Here is a 22,861-nt window from a genome sequence, read left to right as displayed (position 1 = left end):
AGCACAGCGGGGGGGGGGGGGGGGGGGGTGTTCACTGGGATGCGCATGCTCAGGCTCTGAACCCCTGATGAGTCAAGCGATATACAGGTATGTCGCTGTGCATGCACGGGCTGCCTATCTGCTGTACATTGTGGGTGGCAGTCTGTAAGTAGTTAATAATTGTAGGAGTACGATCTCTCAGTTATTTGTAGGAACCATGCCTGATGAAGTCATTGTATGAGTACAACGTCTCTGTTATTTGTAGGAACCGTGCCGGATGAAGTCATTGTATGAGTACGATCTCTCAGTTATTGGGGGGAACCGTGCCTCATGAAGTCATTGTATGAGTACAATCTCTCAGTTATTTGTAGGAACCATGCCTGATGAAGACATTGTATGGGTACAATCTCTCAGTTATTTGTAATAACCATGCCTGATAAAGTAAATTAAGGAGTCATTTTATAAACAATTTGTTGGAAGAATGTGACAATCATTCATCCAGCCATGACAAATACTTGCCATATTTGAGTTAAAGCAGAGGTCCACCCAATTTTATAAGTTGTGCTCAATCAAATTGCATAAATAAATGTATTCATTCTTAAACTGAACTTTTTTTTTTTTTTAATCGAGTGTACCTGTGTATTTCTGCTTTTCATCTTAGTTTCCGGTATATCACCCCTGCGGCTACGGGCGGGTATTTTCCGGGTATATACGTAATGTCCTGTGCACCACACTGTCTCCTGGGAGCTCGTGTCATTGTTCCCAGGAGACATTGCGGAGGCCCGCCGCGAGTTCTCGTGGGATTTGGAAAGATGAACTTCCTACAACGCCGCCCGTTGTGATGGCAACCAGGAAGTTTACGGCGCTCCGCGCCATTACAACTGTGCATGCGCGGAAACGAGCAAGGAATGTTGGTAGCTCAGCATCACAGGAACCAGGAAGTTAATGCTTGTGGGCTTCAAATGCCCACAAGCAAGATGAAAACGGCCGTCCACATTTTTTATAACTTCTTCTTTACAACAAAACTGGACAGACTGGTGAGATAATTCACCAAAACAGTGAGTGTGCCATTGGCAATATGTGATGGTGTTAATGTTTGGAAAAAAAAAAAAAAACTCCGCTTTAACACAGTGAATTTCTATGATTGTCAGCTCAATCTAGTGACCATAATGCGGCACGTTTCCTGAAATACTGAAATCAGGAAGAATAGTGCAATATTGCCTTATGGTCACTAGATGGAGCCAAACATCATAGAAAATCACTGTCTGGAGTAAAATTCAACCAACATTTCTCAAGGCTGGATGATAGCTTCTCATATTTAAAAAATAAAAAAAATTGGACAAAAGACCTTTAAGTGTTTGTGGAAAAGCTTACACCAAAAAATGTACCCAGCCAATGAAAGGTAATGACTCTATTTTTATTTTTCTACTGCTATCAATAACCAACACGGTACAACACTTCATCCATGTCGTATATCTGAGGTGTATATCAGGGTGTGCTTCTTCCCCACATGAGAGCTGTGATGTCCAGCAACATTCATATAGAAGACATTTCCTGCACTCAAGGCACTAATACACCTTGAGGGTTGTGTGGGATCCCTGATGTACAGGAAGACTTCAGTGAGGAACAATTCCCTCACTAAGGACAGGAAAGTGGATTCTCCCCTTTGTGCAATCTCAGATGTGTGTTAAGATTGGACTTCACTGAAAAACATTTCCCACACTCAGAACAGGAATATGGCTTCTCCCCTGTGTGAGATCTCTGATGTGTGTAAAGATTGGACTTCTGTGAAAAACATTTCCCACACTCAGGACAGGAATACGGCTTCTCCCCTGTGTGAGATCTCTGATGTGCATAAAGACTGGACTTCTGTGAAAAATATTTTCCGCACTGAGGACAGGAATATGGCTTCTCCCCTGTGTGCAATCTCTGATGCTTGGCAAGATCTGCTTTTGTTACAAAACAATTGCAGCACTCAGGACAGGAATACGGCTTTTCCCCCGTGTGAGATCTCTGATGTCTGTAAAGATGGGACTTCTCTGAAAAACATTTCCTGCACTCAGGACAGGAATATGGCTTCTCGCCTGTGTGAGATCTCTGATGTCTGTAAAGACTGGAATTACGTGAAAAACATTTCCCACACTCAGTACAGGAATATGTCTTCTGTCCCATGTGAGACCTCTGATGTGTGTTAAGATTGGATTTATTCAAAAAACATTTCCCGCACTCAGAACAGGAAAGTGGCCTCTCCCCAGTGTGCATTCTCTGATGTCGGTAAAGATCAGAGCTCTGTGAAAAACATTTCCCGCACTCAGTACAGGAATATGGCTTCTCCCCCGTATGAGATCTCTGATGCGTGTAAAGACTGGACTTTCGTGTAAAACATTTCCCGCACTCAGGACAGGAATATGGCTTCTCTCCTGTGTGAGATCTTCTATGCACATTAAAATTGTATTTGGAAAGGAAACACTTCCCACAGTCAGTACAGGAAAACCTCTTCTCTGTTGGAAGGATGGCACCGTCCCTCACAGTCTGAGGTTCCTCAGGATAAGAGGAATACGATGGTCCATTTACACTGTGTGGTGCCGGATGGACATTTGAGGTAGCCGGGTTTTCTCCTGGACTATACTGTGTGATGTCCTCATCTTCTACTTTACAGTCTGGAGACAAAGTGAGACAATCCTCTGAGGTTTTCCTCATCTCCCGTCCATCTACTAAAATAGAAATATAAAAGATCATTACTAGACATGAGCAGATTGGTTCCCCTAAAGCAGGACTCCGCCCACATCAGGTAGCTTTGTCTCTGAGGATCTTACAATTCTCCCCTCAAGGTAATTAGTAAATGTGTCCTCTGATCTCCTACCAGTTCATTTCTTTATTCTTGGACCTTAGTCTAGCGATCACAGAATAATTACATTCAGCATAACTTTTCTAAACTGCGCTCCATCCTACAAGACATCAACTGGGACCAAATCCTAGAAACAGCGATCTTGGAGGAAAAATGAGAACGCTTTAGAAACAATAAATAAAAGGTATCACCTAGTGTATTCCAATGGGCAATAAATATAGGAAGGTGAAGGCTAATACTGGGTGGCTAAACCATAACGTAAAAAGTTATTAAAGAGAAGAAAATGGCTTTTAACCACTTAAGGACCGAGCCTCTTTCTGAGATTTGTTGTTAAAAAAAAAAAAAACATTTTTTTTGCTAGAAAATTACTTAGAACCCCTAAACATTATACATTTTTTTTCTAACACCCTAGAGAATAAAATGGCAGTCGTTGCAATACTTTGTCACATCGTATTTGTGCAGCGGTCTTACAAGCGCACTTTTTTTGGAAAAAAATACACTTTTTTCAATTAAAAAATAAGACAACAGTAAAGTTATCCCAATTTTTTTTATATTGTGAAAGATGATGTTATGCCGAGTAAATTGATACCCAACAGGTCACGCTTCAAAATTGCGCCCGCTCCTGGAATGGCGACATACTTTTACCCTTAAAAATCTCCACAGGCGACATTTAAAAAAATTCTACAGGTTGCATGTTTTGAGTTACAGAGGAGGTATAGGGCGAGAATTATTGCTCTCGCTCTACCAATCGCGGCAATACCTCACATGTGTGGTTTGAACGCCGTTTTCATATGCGGGCACTACTCACGTATGCGTTCGCTTCTGCACGTAAGCTCGGCGGGACGGGGCGCGTTTAAATTTTTTTTTCTTATTTAGCTTTTATTTTTTATTCTTACACTGTTTTTTTTTTTTGTAAATTGGGTCACTTTTATTCGTATGACAAGCATGACAAGACCTCTTAAATATGAGATCTGGGGTCAAAAGAATGCAAAAATACAATTAAAAAAAAAAAAATTGTCATTTTAAAAAAATTGCCCTTTAAGAGCTGTGAGTGGAAGTGATGTTTTGACGTCGCCTCCGCCCTACAGTGTCATGGAGACGGGTGGGGGCCATCTTCCCCTCACTCGTCTGCATGCACAGCCACAGGAAGGATCCCATTGTCTCCGCCGCTGCCTACGGCTCCGGTAAGCAGCGAGGGCACCAGAGCGTGGCGGGAGGGGGGGGGCCCCTCTGGACTACTTAACCCTGAGCAGGGTGGATTGTCCCTCTATGCCTTCCAAATCATCTGGTAAATCGAAAGGCGGTAAGATACTCCGATTTTCCCCAGGGTATACCCAAGCCAGACAGCCCTACACTGTGCGGGGTGGGAAGCCTGGGAAGGAGATCCAACATGGCCACCCAGACAACACCTGTGGAGGACACCTCTCCTTCGCTCCCTGGTATACCCGAGGTCATGGCGGCAATAATGGCCTGTCAGACGGCACTAACGGGACGGGGAAGCTGGAAGCTGTACAGATGGATACTGGATTGATCTGACAGGATCTTGACAAGATCCGTGCCCGGCTTGCGGTCACCGAACAACAGGTCGGACGCATGGAGGATGTGGCGGAGAAGCACACTACAGCGATCCGCACCTTGCAAATGAAGATGAAGGTTCTTGAATACCGCACGGAGGATGCAGAGAACAGGAGCCGGCGAAACAACCTGCGCATCGAGGGGCTGGCTGAGAGGGCGGAGGCTGAATCCATCTACCTTTGTGGAGGATGTGCTGCGCTCCCTGCTACCCGTGGCCCAGCTCTCTCCATATTTTACAGTGGAGAGGGCGCACAAAGTACCACCGCAGCGGGGCACAGCCAGTTCCCCCCCTCACACGCTGATCCTGTGGCTGCTGAACTTCAGGGACCGTGATGAGCTTCTGAAGGCTGCACGGGCATGTGTGGTTTGAACACCGTATTCATATGTGTGCGCTACTCCATGTATGCATTCGCTTCTGCGCACGTTTAAATTTTTTTTTTCTTATTTATTTTACCTTTTATTTTTTATTTTTACACTGTTCTTTTAAAAAAAAATTGCTGTAAACATCCCTTGTAATAGAAAAAAAGCGTGACAGGACCTCTTAAATATTTTATCTGGGGTAAAAAAGACCTCATCTCATATTTACGGCGGAGGCTCTTTACCGCCTGATCAGCCATGTCCAATCACGGCTGATCACGATGTCAATAGGAAGAGCCGTTGATCGGCTTTTCCTCACTCGCGTCCAAAAGACGCGAGTAGAGGAGAGCCGATCGGCGGCTCTCCTGATGGGGGGGTCTGCGCTGATTGTTTATCAGCGCAGCCCCCCCCCCCCCAGATCACCACACTGGACTCCCAGGGATCGCCACTAGGACCACCAGCGAAGGGGCAACATGTGGATGGCCAGGTATGTACCCCATGGCCATCCAGATGTGCCCAATCTGTGCCAATCAGTGCCCACAAATGGGCACTGATTGGCACCATTATGTTTCAGTTCTGCCCAGCAATGCCACCAGTTTTATCAGTGCCACCTGTCAGTGCCCATCGGTGCCACCTGTCAGTGCCCATCTGTGCCCACCTATCAGTGCCACCCATAATTACCCATCAGTGCCACCCATAAGTACCAATCAATGCCACCTACGAGTGCCCATCGGTGCCGCCTATGAGTGCCCATCGGTGCCGCCTATGAGTGCCCATCGGTGCCGCCTATCAGTGCCCGTCAGTGCCACCTCATCGGTGCCCATCAGTGCCGCCATATCAGTGCCCATCAGTGCAGCCATATCAGTGCCCATCATTGAAGAAGAAAACGTACTTATTTACAAAAAATTAACAGAAACAAAAGAAAAACTTGTTTTTTTTCAAAATTTTCGGTCTTTTTTTATTTGTTGCGCAAAAAATAAAAACCGCAGAGGTGATCAATTACCACCAAAAGAAAGCTCTATTTGTGGGAACAAAATGATAAAAAATTTGTTTGGGTACAGTGTTGTATGACCGTGCAATTGTCATTCAAATTGCAACAGCGCTAAAAGATGAAAATTGGCCTGGGCGGGAAGGTGTCTAAGTGCCTGGTATTTAAGTGGTTAAAAAAAAAAAAAAAAAAGGCCCTTTAAGAGCTATGGGCGGAAGTGAAGTTTTGACGTCGCTTCCGCCATGCAATAGTATGGAGACAGGTGGGGGTCGTCTTCCCCTCACTCGTCTCCATACCACACACGGAAGAGGACCTGATTGCCTCCGCCGCTGCCAACGGCTCCAGTAAGCGGCGGTGGGCACCGGAGAGTGGTAGGGGGAGGGGGACCCTCTCCCACCGCCGATAAAAGTGATCTTGAGGCAAAACCACTGCAGAGACCACTATTGCCGGAAACGGGACGGCCCGCTGAAGAAGAGGATACCGGGGTTATGGCAGCTAGCTGCTGCCATAACAAAGATATTCCTCTTCAAACAGCCGACGTATATCGGTGTGCGGCGGTCTGGTATATTAACAGTAAAAAAATTGCCATCAGCGCATATTGGCCAAATAATGGATGATGAAGGAAGAATGATTACAGATGACAAGAAGAAAGCAACTGTACTAAATGCTTTCTTCTCCTCAGTTCTTACATAAGAAAGGAGGGGTATAACAACCACGACTGTATTGTTAGCAACACGTGACAGGAGGTACTCTTGTGTCTTGCAGAAGTCGGGGTCCAGAAAAGCTTAACACAAATTAATCACTAGGACCGGATGGCTTATACCTGAGAGTCCTCAACACACTCAGGCAGGTTATAGCCAGACCATTGTGCCTAATCTTTATAGACAGCATACTGACAGGAATGGTACCAGCTGATTGGAGAAAAGCCCACGTGTTACCAATATTCAAGAAAGGGCAGAGATATATATACCTGGAAACTACAGGCCAGTCAGTCTAACATCAATAGTAGGGATGAGCCGAACACCTCCCGGTTCGGTTCGCACCAGAACCTGCAAACGGACGTTAGAACCCCATTGATGTCTATGGGACTCGAACGTTCGAAATCAAAAGTGCTCATTTTAAAGGCTAATTTGCATGGTATTGTCCTAAAAAGGGTTTGGGGACCCGGGCCCTGCCCCAGGGGACATGTATCAATGCAAAAAAACTTTTAAAAACGGACGTTTTTTCGGGAGCAGAGTGATTTTAATGATGCTTAAAGTAAAAAAAAATAAAAGTGAAATATTCCTTTAAATATCGTACCTGGGGGGTGTCTATAGTATGCCTGTAAAGTGGCCCGTGTTTCCCGTGCTTAGAACAGTCCCTGCACAAAATGACATTTTTAAAGGAAAAAAAGTCATTTAAAACTGCTTGCGGCTTTAATGTAATGTCAGGTCCCAGCAATATGGATGAAAATCAGTGAGACAAACGGCATGGGTACCCCCCCCCAGTCCATTACCAGGTCCTTTGGGTCTTGTATGGATATTAAGGGGAACCCTGCACCCAAATTAAAAAAGGAAAGGTGTGGGGCCCCCAGGCCCTATATACTCTGAACAGCAGTATACAGGCGGTGCAAACAAGACAGGGACTGTAGGTTTGTTGTCAAGTAGAATCTGTTTGTAATTTTGAACTGGTACATTTTTAACGTGTTTAGCTCCAGCCAAAAAATCTATTTTAAGCTTTTTGGAAAACCTAGGGAAGGGTTATCACCCCTGTGACATTCTGTCTGTGCTCCTCTTCAGAATATTTCACCTCACTTTTTGTCCCAATGACAAATGTTTTTTGAAAATTTGGGGTTTTTAGTGAAACAAGGATTGGTGATAAAGCATCAGTGGAAAGGAAAAAAGTTTTTCCCATATTAACTCTTACAGGAGAGAATTTCCCTTCCTAGGGGCAGATTTCATCTCACTTCCTGTTGTCTCCTTCCGTTTGCAAGTAGGAGTCGTTTGTAAGTTGGATGTTTGAAAGTAGGGGCCTGCCCTATATACTCAGCAGAAATTTGGGCCTTAGGTGTTGTTGTGGCCACAACACTGCAAGCCCTCACAGGGCCCTGCTGTGAAATATTAGATCAAGAATTGTAATTACATGCCCCTGTTGAACAGGGGCAGAAAAATTGGGCCTTTGGTGGTGGTGGTGGTGCTGGTGCCACAACACTGTAAGTCCTCACAGATACTCTTGGTGGGCGCAGAAACGGGCCCTGTTGTGAAATATTAGATCAAGAGTTCTAATTACATGTCCCTGTTGAACAGGGGCTGAAAAATTGGGCCTTAGGCACTGGTGCCACAACACTGGAACCCCTCACAGATACTCTAGTTGGAGCGCAGGAACTAGCCCTGCTGCAAAGAATTGCATCAAAAATTGTAATTACACGCCCCTGTTAAACAGTGGCTAAAAAATTGGGCCTTAGGCACTGGTGGCGGGACTGGCGGCACCCAGAACCAAAAATGTTCTTACAAGTTACCAGCATGATCATTGAGGAGGAAGAGGATAATTACTCAGCATAACAGGATAGTCACTCAGCATCAGCATAGGCAGTCTTTGAAGGGATCTGACATTTCAAAAAAATTTATTCGGTTACATCAGCATCAGGTGCTTGGTAGCTAGTGGTGATCCAAGACTGATTCATTTTTATGAAGGTCAGTCGATTGACCGAGTCAGTGGACAGACGCACCCTGTGATCGGTTACAAAGCCTCCAGCAGCACTGAATGTGCGTTCCAAAAGAACGCTGGATGCAGGACAGGCCAGTAGCTCAATTGCATACTGTGCAAGCTCTGGCCAGTGATCCATCCTCAAGACCCAGTAACCCAGAGGATTTTCGGTGGGAAAGGTGTCCAAGTCAGATCTTGCCCCTAGGTATTCCTGCACCATGTAAAACAGACGCTGGCGATGGTTGCTGGAACCGATCATACCTTGGGGCTGCGGACTAAAAAATTGTCTGAACGCATCGGTCAGACGGCCACCTTCTCCACAGCTCCTTCTTTGACTGACCGAAGCCTCAGCAACACTTTGCCTAGAAACCGGAGTTTGTAACCTCCCAGTCTCTGGGAACGCGTTGCACAGACCTTTCTGCAAGGCCTCCCGAAGATGTTTCATCCTCTGCTCCCTCTGCGACAGCAAAATAAGCTCCGCAACCTTACCCTTGTAACGTGGATCAAGGAGGGTTTCCAGCCAGTATTGTTCCTTCTTGATACCACCAATATGAGGATCCTTCCGCAGGCTTTGCAGGATCAGGGAGGCCATGCAGCGTAGGTTTGCTGAGGCATTCGGTCCGGAGTCCTCTGGGTCACTAAGGACGACATGATCCGCAGCCACCTCATCCCAGACACGTACAAGTCCATGTGTTTCTTGGGACTGTAAATGATCCCTTAAAGACTGCTGCTGATGCTGAGTGCCAGGCTCCACCTCCATACTGACACAATCCTCCTCCTGTGTGATCGGCGGGCACGCAGGAACACTGTCTGGATAAAGGGGGCCTTGAGAGCTAAGGAAGTCCTCCTCTTCCTGCCTCTGGTGCCCTGTCCATTATTCCACGCAGCGTGTGCTCCAACAGGTGGACAGTGTCACTGATGCATGCACTGTCACTGCTCACCATCCTCGTGGCCTCAAATGGTGACAGGACAGTGCATGCATCCCTGATCATGGCCCACTGGCGTGGGGAAAAAAACAAGCTCCCCTGACCCTGTTCTGGTGCCATAGTCGCACAGGTACTCATTGATGGCCCTCTGCTGCGTGTGCAGCCACTGCAGCATGGCCAACGTTGAGTTCCACCTGGTAGGCAAGTCACAGATTAGTCGGTTCTTGGGCAGGTTAAATTCCTTTTGGAGGTCTTCCAGCCGAGCACTGGCATTATATGACTGGCGGAAATGCACACAGACTTTCCTGGCCTGCCTCAGGACATCCTGTAAGCCCGGGTACCTGCCCAAGAACTGCTGCACCACCAAGTTAAGGACTTGAGCCAAACAGGGCACATGGGTCATTTGTCCCTGTCGGAGGGTGGAGAGGAGGTTGGTGCCATTGTCGCAAACCGCCATTCCTGCCTTAAGTTGGCGTGGCGTCAACCACCTCTGAACCTGCCCCTGCAGAGCTGACAGAACCTCTGCCTCAGTGTGGCTCCTGTCCCCCAAGCACATCAGCTCAAGCACCGCATGGCATCTTTTGGCCTGCATACTTGCGTAGCCCCTTGAACGCCTACGGAGCACCGCTGGTTCCGAGAACAAAGCACAGGAAGAGGCCATGGAGGAAGAAGAAGAGGAGGGGGTGGAGGAGAGAGGTGTGTCTGAATCATTAGTAGTGGCATTTTGGAGGCGTGGTGGCGGAACAACCTCCAACACTACTGCACCTTGTCCTGCATACTTCCCAGCTGCCAGCAGAGTCACCCAATACGCCGTGAAACTTTGGTAACGTCCCTGTCCATGCCTGCTGGACCATGAGTCAGTGGTAATATGCACCTTACCGCTGACCGCCCTGTCCAGTGAGGCATGGACATTGCCTTCCACATGCCGGTAGAGAGCCGGAATCACCTTCTGTGATAAATAGTGGCGTTTGGGTACCTGCCACTGAGGAACCGCACATTCCACAAACTCACGGAAGGGGGCAGAGTCTACCAACTGAAAAGGTAGCAGTTGAAGTGCTAGCAATTTTGCCAAGCTAGCATTCAACCGCTGGGCATGTGGATGGCTGGGAGCAAACTTCTTTTGGCGGTGCAGCAGCTGGGGCAGGGAAATTTGCCTGGTACAATCTGACGTCGGTGTACCGAAAGCAGATTGCCCACAAGTACTTGGCTGTGACACACCTAATTCTACACCTTCATTCCTCTCAGTGCAGGTCTCACAGAGGACTGAAGGTATAGTGGGGTTGGAGATCTCAGCTGATGAGGAGCAAGGAGAGGTCCTCTTTGTTCTTTGGCATGGGTCTTTTAGGTACACTTGCCAACGAACTGCATGGCAGGTTAACATATGTCTGGTCAAGCATGTGGTGCCCAAGCGGGAGATGTTTTGGCCACGCGAGATATGCTTGAGACATATGTTGCAAATAGCAGCGGTGCGATCTGATGCACTCATCTCAAAAAAGGGCCCACACCAAAGAACTTTTGGAATAACGTGCAGAGACAGCAGCGCCCTGCACATGCGGAGCTTTGCGGTGTGATGCAGTCAGTGTGCTGCCCTTAAGCTGGCCCCTGGATGTGCCTCCTCCTCCTCTCAGGCACCCACGTTGAGTCAGTGACCTCATCATCCCCTCCCTCCTCATCACTGGAGCAAACCTGGCAGTATGCTGCAGCATGGGGAGCATGACTGCCAGATTGTTGTCCTTCTTGGGCACCCCCTCTGTCCGTGCACACGTTACTGCCTTCATCTAGCTCAGTATCATCATCAGAACCTTCTAAACGCTGGGCATCCTCCTGGAGCATGTACCCAACACTGTGGTCAAACAGTTCGAGGGACTCCTCAGGAGGACATGGTGGGGCTAGGGAAGAAGTCACTGATGCCATTGAGCCGAGGGAAGAGGCCATGTTGGCAGCTGCTTTGCCAGACAAAGTACCCTGAGCATGGGTGAGAGAGGATGAGGACGGCTTGGTCATCCACTTGACCAAGTCTTCCGCATGTTGCGGCTCAACACAGCCAGCTGCCAAAAAAAAAAGGCCAAGCGTGTCCCACGGCCACGTGCTGATGAGGATGCACCGTGTCCTTGACCAGCACTGTTGCCTCTAGACACAGATCCTGCTTGCCCTCTTTTATTGGCTTGTGACTGTCTGCCTCTCCTTGTTGGCCTTTCCAGACATACTAATGGCCTGCAGTGAGATGTAGCTGCACTAAGCTGGGATATATATTATATATATTGATACTGCAGCTAGCAAAATAGGATCAGGAAAACACCACCAACCTTCTACAGGTAGCTTTAGCTGAACACCGTGCAGAGGTCGCACTACACTAACGTGTAAATAATGTAGCTGCCTGTGGTAGTGATAGGATCAGGAAAACACCACCAACCTTCTATATGTAGCTTTAGCTGAACACTGTGCAGAGGTCACACTACACTAACTTGTAGCTTTAGCTGAACACTGTGCACTACACTAACTTGTAGCTTTAGCTGAACACTGTGCAGAGGACGCACTACACTAACTTGTAGCTTTAGCTGAACACTGTGCAGAGATAGCACTACACTAACTTGTAGCTTTAGCTGAACACTGTGAGGAGGACGCACTACACTAACTTGTAGCTTTAGTTGAACACTGTGCAGAGGTCGCACTACACTAACTTGTAGCTTTAGCTGAACACTGTGCAGAGGTCGCACTACACTAACTTGTAGCTTTAGCTGAACACTACACTAACTTGTAGCTTTAGCTAAACACTGTGAGGAGGATGCACTACACTAACTGTAAATAGTGTAGCTGCCTGACTGTGGTACTAATAGGATCAGAAGAACACCAGCAGTTTTTTTTCAGGTAGCTGTACTGTAACAACACCTGCCTGTCAGTAGGAAGATAATAACAGGAACGGATCTAGCTAAACTGAATACAGTATATGTGTGTGTGTATATATATATATATATATATATATATATATATATATATATATATATATATACACACACACACACACACACACACACCACCTGAGATGCATATATATATACACTGTAACTGCAGCTAACTGACTCGACTGCCTACTCTATCTAACTTAAATCAAATGACACTGTCTGTCTGTCTCTCTCTCTGTCTGAACGCCGTAACACACTACACAGGGCCGCCGTGCAGGCGGCCTTTTATAGTGTGGGGCGTGTACTAAACCCCCTGAGCCATAATTGGCCAAAGCCACCCTGGCTTTGGCCAATTACAGCTCTCTCTACAGACGGCGCTGTGATTGGCCAAGCATGCAGGTCATAGTGCATGCTTGGCCAATTATGAGCCAGCAATGCACTGCGATGCCGCAGTGAATTATGGGCCGTGACGCGCCACACGAATTTGGCCCGAACGGACCATATCGTTCGCAATTCGGCGAACGATCGAACAGCCATCCCTAATCAATAGTATGTAAACTAATGGAGAGGATGATAAGGGACTATATCCAAGAATTTACTGATGAAAAAGGTATCAGTAGTAATCAGCATGGGTTTACGAAGTGTCATTCCTGCCAGACCAATCTGTTAACATTCGACGAGGAAGTGAGCTGCCATCTAGATAAGGGAAGACCTGTGGATGTGGTGTATCTGGATATTGCACAAGCATTCGACACAGTTCCCCACAAACGCTTAATCTACAAACTGTGGTCTGTAGGCAAGGACCATAGAGTATGTTCATGGATATAAAACAGGTTATGGGGGTGTGTCCAAAGGGTGGTGATAAATAACATGTACTCAGAATGGTCTGGAGTGGTTAGCGGGGCACCCCAAGGCTCTGTCCTGGGACCAATCCTGTTCAATTTATTCATAAACGATATAGAGGTCAGTATGAATAGCTTGATCTCAAAAATATGCAGGACAATAAATTCACATCAGGATATAGACACTTTACAAGAAGACGTGAATGGGGTGGGCAACTAGATGGCAAATTAAGTTTAATGTGGAGAAATGTAAAGTGATGCATTTGGGGGCTAAAAATATAAATGCAAATTACTCTCTAGGGGGAGAACCTCTGGGGGAATCCAGGATGGAGAAAGATCTGGGGGTCCTAATAGAAGACAGACTGAGTAATAGCATACAATGTCAGGTTGCAGCAAGCAAAGTGGGCAGAAAATTAGCATGCATAAAAAAGGGAATTTATTCCAGAGATAAAACTATAATCCTGCCACTTTATAAAACTTGGGCTCGACCACATCTGGAATATTCAGTACAGTTCTGGTCACCAGTCCTCAGAAGGAATGTGCTGTAACTAGAAAGAGTTCAGAGAAGGGCAACAAAATGAATAAGTGGACTAGAGGACCTCAATAATGAGAAACAACTACAAGCACTAAATGTATTCTTCCTGGAGAAAAAGACGCTTGAGAGGAGATATGATAGCGATTTTCAAATATCTCAATGGTGATCCCAGCGTAGGGAGGAACCTATGTCGTCTCAGGGAGTGCAAGAAGACACGGGGACACACAATGAGATAGGAGGAGAAGTGGTTTAACCTTTTAATGTCGTGTCACGTTGTACCCAAACAAAATTTTCCTTTTTTTCCCCACAAAATTTTTTGCGCTATAAACAAAAAAAAGAGCGACAATTTTGAAAAAAAAAAACAATTGTTTTAACTTTTTGCTATGATAAATGTCCCCCAAAAAATGTAAAAAAATTAATTTCTTCATCAGTTTAAGCCGATATATATTCTTCTACATATTTTTGGTAAAAAAAAAAAAAAATTGCAATAAGCGTATATTGATTGGTTTGCGCAAAAGTTATAGCATCTACAAAATAGGGAATAAATCTGCGATTTTTAGTGGGACTGCGACATGGCGGCAGACAGATCGGACACTTTTGACACCTTGGGACCATTGACTTATCCCCTTCCCGCCGAGCGTACGCAGAAGTGCGTACTTGGCTTTCGGGGGTTATACCGGGATGATACCCGCAGCTGCAGGCATCATCCCGGTACCGTTGTTTAGAGCGGGCGATTGGCTTTTCAGGGATAACAACCGATGTGGCTAAAAGCCGCTCAGTTGTTATCCCGGAGGAGCGGGAGGGGACATCCCTCCTCCCGCCGCTCTGAACGGGCCTCCCGACCCACTGGGAGACCCGATCGACGATCCGGCTGTTCCGGTGCCTAGTGACAGACTGGAACGAAGCCGGAAACGGCTTTGTTCCAGTCTCCTGATTGTAAACACAGAAGCGACGTCACAACGTCACTTCCTGTTTACTCGGCTGCCAATGGCACCGGTTTTAAAAAAAAATATACAGTATTCAGAATCGCAGAAAACGGCGATCTGAATACTTTGAAGTGCAAAGGAGGGATTTGGGGTCTTTTAGACCCCCGATCCCTCCATAAAGCGTACCTGTCACCACCTATTACTGTCACAAGGGAAGTTTACATTCCTTGTGACAGCAATAAAAGTGATCAAAAATGTTTTTTGTTTTAACAAAATTTAATAATATAAAAATTAATAATAAAAAAAAAATTTAAAGCTCCCCCGTCCCCGCGAGCTCGCGCAGCAAAGAAAACGCATACGGAAGTCGCGCCCGCATATGTAAACAATGTTCAAATCACACATGTGAGGTATCGCTGCGATCATCAGAGCGAGAGCAATAATTCTAGCACTAGACCTCCTCTGTAACTCTAACCTGGTAACCATAAAAAAAATTTAAAGCGTGGCCTATGGAGATTTTTAGGTACCGTAGTTTGTCGCCATGCCACGAGTGCGTGCAATTATAAAGCGTGACATGTTTGGTATCTATTTACTCAGTCTAACATCATCTTTCACATTATACGAAAAAATTGGGCTAACTTTACTGTTTCATTTTTTTTTAAATTCATGAAAGTGTCCCTTTTCCCAAAAAGTTGCATTTAAAACACCGCTGCACAAATACCGTGTGACATAAAATATTGCAACAATCGCCATTTTATTCTCCAGATTCTCTGCTAAAAAAAAATATATAATGTTTAGGGGCTCTAAGTAATTTTCTAGCATAAAATACAGATTTTAACTTACACGTACACATGGGCGGACTTTTTGACCGGACTGGTCCGACAAACTTTCCAGCGGACTTTCGACTGACTTTTGACGGACTTCCTAACGAAGGGACTTGCCTACACACGATCACACCAAAGTCCGACGGATTCGTACGTGATGACGTACACCGGACTAAAACAAGGAAGTTGATAGCCAGTAGCCAATAGCTGCCCTAGCGTCGGTTTTTGTCCGTCGGACTAGCATACAGACGAACGGATTTCTGGGTCCGGTGGAGTTACGACGTAAAGATTTGAAGCATGTTCCAAATCTAAAGTCCATCAGATTTGCGACTGGAAAAGTCCGCTGAAGGTCCGGTGAAGCCCACACACGATCAGATTGTCCACCGGATTTGGTCCGTCGGCGTCCGTCAGACCAGTCCGGTCGAAAAGTCCGACCGTGTGTACGTCCCATAAGTCATGAAAGGGCTAAACAGCGATCAGTGCTATAAAAATGCAGATTACTATGTAAATGTCACTGGTAGGGAAGGGGTTAACACTAGGGGGCAATCAAGGGGTTAAATGTGTTCCCTCACTGTGTGTTTCTAACTGTGGGGGATGTGACTGAGTAGAGGAGGAGCCAGATCGCTGTTCCTAACTAGTAGGTAAAGACGATCTGTCTCTCCTCTCCTGACAGAATGGAGATGTGTGTTTACACACACACACACACACACACACACATCCCCATTCTGGCTCTCATGCCCACACTCACGCGTGGCCAGTGGACATCGCGCCCGCTGGCCACGCGCATCAGGTCCCCCACCGTACAGTGGGCGCGCATGCCTGCTATAGCTGTTTAAAGGGCCGACATACAGCTATAGCTATTTGCAGGAAAGAGCCAACCTGCCGCAGTATATTGACGGTGGCTGGTCGGCTAGTAGTTAAGCTGTGTAGGGGGTTTTCACTGTCAGGGCGATAAGGATGTGAAACTCTCTTCCACAATTGGTGGTGTCAGCTGGGAATATTGAGAGTTTTAAAAGACTCATTGACTTGCATCTTAGTGAACACAACATACAAGGATATGGGAAATAATTATCGACATTGACATGCATACACTTACACAGGTTGAACTGGATGGACTAAAACACCTTGTCCCCATGTTGATGAGGACAAGGGCCTCATCCTCACAACCGTGGCCGGTGGTTGTGGGGGTCTGCGGGCGGGGGGCTTATCGGAATCTGGAAGCCCCCTTTAACAAGGGGACCCCCAGATCCCGGCCCCCCCCCCGTGTGAAATGGTAAGGGGGTACTTACCCCTACCATTTCACTAAAAAACTGTCAAAAATGTTAAAAATGACAAGAGACAGTTTTTGACAATTCCTTTATTTAAATGCTTCTTCTTTCTTCCTTCATCTTCTTCTTCTTCTGGTTCTTCTGGCTCTTCTGGTTCTTCCTCCGGCGTTCTCGTCCAGCATCTTCTCCGCGGCGTCTTCTATCTTCTTCTCCTCGGGCCGCTCCGCACCCATGGCATGAGGGGGGAGGCTCCCGCTCTTTTCTTCATCTTCTTCTTCATCTTCTTCTTCTTCCTTCTTCTCTTCTTCCTGTCTTCTCCGGGCCGCTCCGCAGCCATGCTGGCATGGAGGGAGGCTCCCGCTGTGTGACGGCGTCTCTTCGTCTGACGGTTCTTAAATAACGGGGGGCGGGGCCATCCGGTGACCCCGCCCCCCTCTGACGCACGGTGACTTGAGGGACTTCCCTGTGACGTCACGGGGAATGCCACAGGGAAGTCCCGTCATGTCACCGTGCGTCAGAGGGGGGCGGGGTCACCGGGTGGCCCCGCCCCCCGTTATTTAAGAACCGTCAGACGAAGAGACGCCGTCACACAGCGGGAGCCTCCCTCCATGCCACAGCATGGCTGCGGAGAGGCCCGGAGAAGACAGGAAGAAGAGAAGAAGGAAGAAGAAGAAGAAGATGAAGAAGAAGATGAAGAAGAGAAGAAGATGAAGAGAAGAGCGGGAGCCTCCCCCCTCATGCCATGGGTGCGGAGCGGCCCGAGGAGAAGAAGATAGAAGATGCCGCGGAGAAGATGCTGGACGAGAACGCCGGAGGAAGAACCAGAAGAGCCAGAAGAACCAGAAGATGAAGGAAGAAAGAAGAAAGAAGAAGCATTTAAATAAAGGAATTGTCAAAAACTGTCTCTTGTCATTTTTAACATTTTTGACAGTTTTTTAGTGAAATGGTAGGGGTAAGTACCCCCTTACCATTTCACACAGGGGGGGGGGGCGGGATCTGGGGGTCCCCTTGTTAAAGGGGGCTTCCAGATTCCGATAAGCCCCCCGCCCGCAGACCCCCACAACCACCGGCCAGGGTTGTGGGGATGAGGCCCTTGTCTTCATCAACATGGGGACAAGGTGTTTTGGGGGGCTACCCCAAAGCACCCTCCCAATGTTGAGGGCATGTGGCCTGGTACGGTTCAGGAGGGGGGGGGGCCGCACTCTCGTCCCCCCCTCTTTTCCTGCGGCCTGCCAGGTTGCGTGCTCGGATAAGGGTCTGGTATGGATTTTTAGGGGGACCCCACGCCGTTTTTTTTTTTTTTTTTTTGGCGCGGGGTTCCCCTTAAAATCCATACCAGACCTGAAGGGTCTGGTATGGAATTTAGGGGGAACCCCACGTCAATTTTTTTTTTAAATTTTGGCTGGGGTTCCCCTTAATATCCATACCAGACCTGAAGGGCCTTGTATGGAATTTAGGGGGACTCCCACATCATTTTTTTTTTTTAATTTTGGTTCGGGGTTGCCCTGTGGGGAATTCCCATGCCGTTTTTATCAATGAACTTCTATGTGTATTGTCGGCAATGCAATAGCCGCGGTAGTTTTAAATGTGTTTTTTCCTTCAAAATGTCATTTTGCTGTCAGACTGTTCTAAACACAGGAAACATGCGCCCCTTTACAGGCATACTATAGACACCCCCCAGGTATGAAATTTAAAGGGATATTACACTTTTATTGTTTGACTTTAAGCATTATTAAAATCACTGCTCCTGAAAAAACGGCCGTTTTTAAAACTTTTTTTTGCATTGATTCATGTCCCCTGGGGGAGGACCCGGGTCCCCAAACACTTTTTATGACAATAACTTGCATATTAGCCTTTAAAATTAGCACTTTTGATTATTCATGTTCGTGTCCCATAGACTTTAACGGCGTTCGCGTGTTCGAACGAATTTTTTTCCTGTTCGCATGTTCTGGTGCGAACCGAACAGGGGGGTGTTCGGCTCATCCCTAGTGGAGGAATGTATTTAGTGTTAATGACCCACCTGTGCTGATCTCTGTAGGAGTGCCCTCCTCTATAAATGTCCCCGTTATTCCATCCTCCTCCATAGACTGCTGATCACCCCTCACATACCTCTCTTCTTCTTCTGATTTAACCTCAAATTCTATATCAATTGGATCTCCACTCTAAATCAAGAAAATGAGAGAAAATATCATCTATAAAATATAAGCTCACATACAAAATCCAAACATCATCTCCATTGTCAATGTCCTAGATGCTCTGTTCCACTAACCTTGTAACAATGAGTGATAGTGTGACCTTCCTGTGTGGAATCCCTGGAATACAGAGGATGGGGACATCTCTCTGGTGGGTTCCTGGTATTTGGTGGCTCCATCACTCCATACTCCTCATCCTCCTCTGTATCCTCTTCTTTAACAACAACATTATAATCCCCAAGGTTTCCACTCTGGAAGATATCATAAAACATTATTTGTAACAAACATACTGTGTATAAATCAAAACTACCAATAATTGTCAATCATCTACCTGATGATGGTGAGGGAAGGTGTGACCTTCCTGTGTGGAATCCCGTGAATACAGAGGACGGGGACATCTCTCTGGTGGGTTCCCATTACTGGATCCATCTGTAGGAAACACACACACTGACTGAATACATTGTTTCTATGTGTTTATCAGATGATGGGGGATCTAGGTGGACCCTCCGTACTGCTCTCTCCTTTACAATAAAGTCTCCTCTCACCCGGTGATGTGAGGGGCGGCTGATTGTCCATCATGACGTCCTTGTAGAGATCCTTGTGTCCTTCTAAATACTCCCACTCCTCCATGGAGAAATAGACAGTGACATCCTGACACCTTATAGGAACCTGACACACACACAATGATACAGTCACCATCCAGACACATCCCTTGTCTGTTACTGGATAATGTCCCAGAATTCCCAGCACCGCTCACCTCTCCTCCATGATCTCTCTGGTGACTTCTAGAATCTTCTTTGTATTTCTCTATTCTATCAGGGAGGGAGGTGGAGGCAATGTGATGGTCATATGATCTCCAGACTTCACAGGAGGAAAACTCTAGATCTGAACACAAATAGTAAAATGAAATGATATTCCCAGAATCCTCCTCACCTCTCCATTCAGGTTTCTGTTTTATTAAAGCCTCACTTCAGGCTGAGGTATAATTTACCCACACAGGACCCCCACACTATGCAGGTTAAAAGCTTGTTGCAGGTATTCTGATGCCATTACATACAATGCAGGACCAACAGTCCCACTTTGCTAGTGAGGATACCAAGGGTCCGCCCACATCCTAAGAGCATCAGAAAAACAAAATCCAGATGGAGGGACAGTGGGAGGAGGAGCTGTGAGGTCAGTGTGTTGTCATAGGACATATAGACTCTGGATGGAGGGATATTTGGATGAGGAGATTTGAGGGGCCCTCTATATGAAGCTCCTGTGTAAACCAAATCATTGTTCCTGTGTGTGTCCTATCTCTCCTAAACTGAAGAGTGAATTTTGACCTTTACCATACAGAAATCTGTCAGGAATCTGTGAAAGTAAGCTCTCATGTGATCAGGTGACGTGCGGAGGAGCGGGGTGTAAATACCAGACAATTTTCTCCAGAGCTCCTAATGGTGGGGATGGATTTTGCTGAGTGTTGGTGCCAAGTTTCCACCCCCCAGGATCACTGCAGGTGTGGAGAAAAGCTGTGTAAGAGGATATGGAGGAGAGATGAGGAGGAGATCCAGGAATCAGGATAAAGGTCAGGACAAGCAACAGACGAGCGCATCCAAGAGATGAAGCCGGGGTCACTACACAGAAAATCAATCCAAGGAAACAACAGGCAGGACGAGGAATAGCAAGAAGGAGCTCAGAGACAAATGAGAATATTGCTCAGCCAATGGGAGATTATCTCAGCATGACTTATATAATGAAGGAGATGAGGGGGAGGGGAGGAAGTCACTTATGGTGACCATAGAGACATGGAAATTCAGCTGGTTCAGCAGGGATCGGTCACATTTCCATCCATGTGTGGTCACTGCCGGATAAAAGTCACTGGATCAGAGGCTGTAGCCAATAGCTTCATCACTGATCTGTGTATTCTGAGAGCGGAGGAGCGCCCCCCATTGTCAGAATACAATAGTGCAGCGGGGAGGATTCCCCCATCCCCCTCTAATGTGTTTTTTCCTCTCATCTCGCTGGATGAACAATAAAACTGAACCATGTATGGCCAGCTTTGGAAGAAAGATATATTAATCATCAACTGATCCCCCGGAAGGGGTTAATCTACATAATACCTCCTCTGCTGCCAGATCCTGTAGTGTCTTCTCTCTACGTCCTTCCAAATTAAATTTCTGTCTGTACCTGACATCATTTCCTGTCTGTCTTCCATAGAGACTTCCTGTCTGGGTAGAGATGAGATCACCACCTTGTGGTGCTCAAAGGAACTGCAGCCCCGAGAAACGTCTCGTAGTGTGAACACGGCCTTGTGCTGTGTGTGTATGTACTGTATATCCTTATAGATGGGTCAACTCCACTCCCACCAAGGGGGATAGAAATATATTACTGCTCGGGGGGGGAGACATTTTGGCCCCCTTTGATTTTGCAGTAAAATTGATTGCAGATTTAGTCATGTAGAACATCTGTTATATGGATACAAAGAACCCCAGCCGAGAGTAAAGGGTGGAAATGGCTCCTGATCCCCAGATTTGGGCAATTATGTCACCAATATAAATAGAATAAAACCCACGCTATGTGTAACAACTCAAATACCTACAAAAATAACTTATACCGGACTGCTGCTGTAACAAAGGTAAGTATTCCCTTTATCAACTAGAAGAGCATTATGTGTCACAGCGCTGTCCTATTGTGTGTGCACATAAATCATCACAAATACACTAAAATATGTGGAGACATTCATATATAAAGTGCTAGGGGCTCAAATAATATTCTCTGCAGATCTACTGCTTCCACTTTACACCTACTTCATTGATCTTATGGTGTTTATCAATAAATGAAGTAAACTGATCCATGTGCAAATTCATATACAACATAAAGTGCTTTGTGCTCAAGATGCTGTTCCCTGCAAATCCACTGCTTCCACTTTACAGCTACTTCTTTAATCTTATAATATTTGCTGCTATATTAAATAAAGTAAAGTAAAGCCAGTACCGCTAACACCCACGCACGCAGCATACGCCTCCCTTAGTGGTATAGTATCTGATCGGATCAATGTCTGATCCGATCAGATCTATACTAGCGTCCTCAGCAGTTTAGGGTTCCCAAAAACACAGTGTTAGCGGGATCAGCCCAGATACCTGCTAGCACCTGCGTTTTGCCCCTCCGCCTGGCCCAGCCCACCCAAGTGCAGTATCGATCGATCACTGTCACTTACAAAACACTAAACACATAACTGCAGCGTTCGCAGAGTCAGGCCTGATCCCTGCGATCGCTAACAGTTTTTTTGGTAGCTTTTTATTGAACTGGCAAGCGCCAGTGGCCTAGTAAACCCCGGTCGTAGTCAAACCAGCACTGCAGTAACACTTGGTGACATGGCGAGTCCCATAAGTGCAGTTCAAGCTGGTGAGGTGGCAAGCACAAGTAGTGTCCCGCTGCCACCAAGAAGACAAACACAGGCCCGTCGTGCCCATAGTGCCCTTCCTGCTGCATTCGCCAATCCTAATTGGGAACCCACCACTTCTGCAGCGCCCGTACTTCCCCCATTCACATCCCCAACCAAATGCAGTCGGCTGCATGAGAGGCATTTTTATGTCCTCCCGAGTACCCCTACCCAACGAACCCCCCCAAAAAAGATGTAGTGTCTGCAGCAAACGCGGATATAGGCGTGACACCCGCTATTATTGTCCCTCCTGTCCTGACAATCCTGGTCTTTGCATTGGTGAATGTTTTGAACGCTACCATTCACTAGTTGAGTATTAGCGTAGGGTACAGCATTGCACAGACTAGGACACACTTTCACAGAGTCTCCCAAGATGCCATCGCATTTTGAGAGACCCGAACCTGGAACCGGTTACAGTTATAAAAGTTAGTTACAAAAAAAGTGTAAAAAACACAAAAAAATATATAAGATAAAAAAAAATAATTGTCGTTTTATTGTTCTCTCTCTCTCTATTGTTCTGCTCTTTTTTACTGTATTCTATTCTGCAATGTTTTATTGTTATTATGTTTTATCATGTTTGCTTTTCAGGTAT

At 46.4% G+C, this 22,861-nt stretch overlaps 2 protein-coding genes across 3 annotated transcripts in view; one reads left to right on the top strand and one right to left on the bottom strand.

Annotated features, from left to right (window-relative positions):
- The window catches only part of LOC141121774 (uncharacterized), a 144,271-nt gene that overhangs the window by 79,257 nt on the left and 42,153 nt on the right, over positions 1 to 22,861 (top strand). The gene's annotated exons all lie outside the window — the stretch shown is intronic.
- LOC141121757 (uncharacterized) lies at positions 1,376 to 21,061 on the bottom strand. 2 transcript variants are annotated; one of them, XM_073611478.1, is made up of 7 exons: positions 20,948 to 21,056; positions 19,603 to 19,730; positions 19,391 to 19,514; positions 19,177 to 19,274; positions 18,923 to 19,096; positions 18,674 to 18,815; positions 1,376 to 2,693 (listed from the first exon to the last, which is right to left on the bottom strand). In XM_073611478.1, the coding sequence occupies exons 3-7, from the start codon at positions 19,473 to 19,475 to the stop codon at positions 1,618 to 1,620; spliced, it is 1,575 nt and encodes a 524-aa protein (XP_073467579.1). In that variant the 5' UTR covers positions 19,476 to 19,514; positions 19,603 to 19,730; positions 20,948 to 21,056; the 3' UTR covers positions 1,376 to 1,617. The 2 variants fall into 2 exon arrangements, with proteins under 2 accessions (XP_073467579.1, XP_073467580.1); XM_073611479.1 differs by lacking the exons at positions 19,391 to 19,514; positions 19,603 to 19,730 and having other exon boundaries at positions 20,948 to 21,061.

This window comes from Aquarana catesbeiana, unplaced genomic scaffold (assembly GCF_042186555.1).
Source record: "Aquarana catesbeiana isolate 2022-GZ unplaced genomic scaffold, ASM4218655v1 unanchor229, whole genome shotgun sequence".
In the NCBI taxonomy this organism is placed as follows: Eukaryota; Metazoa; Chordata; class Amphibia; order Anura; family Ranidae; genus Aquarana; species Aquarana catesbeiana.
This window is presented reverse-complemented; position numbering and strand designations above follow the sequence as displayed.

Coding starts and splice junctions, on each gene's coding strand:
- LOC141121757 (XM_073611478.1), bottom strand. CDS start 19,475: ATGGAGGAGTGGGAGTATTTAGAAGGACACAAGGATCTCTACAAGGAC. Junction 19,097..19,176: donor CCTTCCCTCACCATCATCAG/GTAGATGATTGA, acceptor GATATCTTCCAG/AGTGGAAACCTTGGGGATTA. Junction 18,816..18,922: donor CTATCACTCATTGTTACAAG/GTTAGTGGAACA, acceptor TTCTTGATTTAG/AGTGGAGATCCAATTGATAT.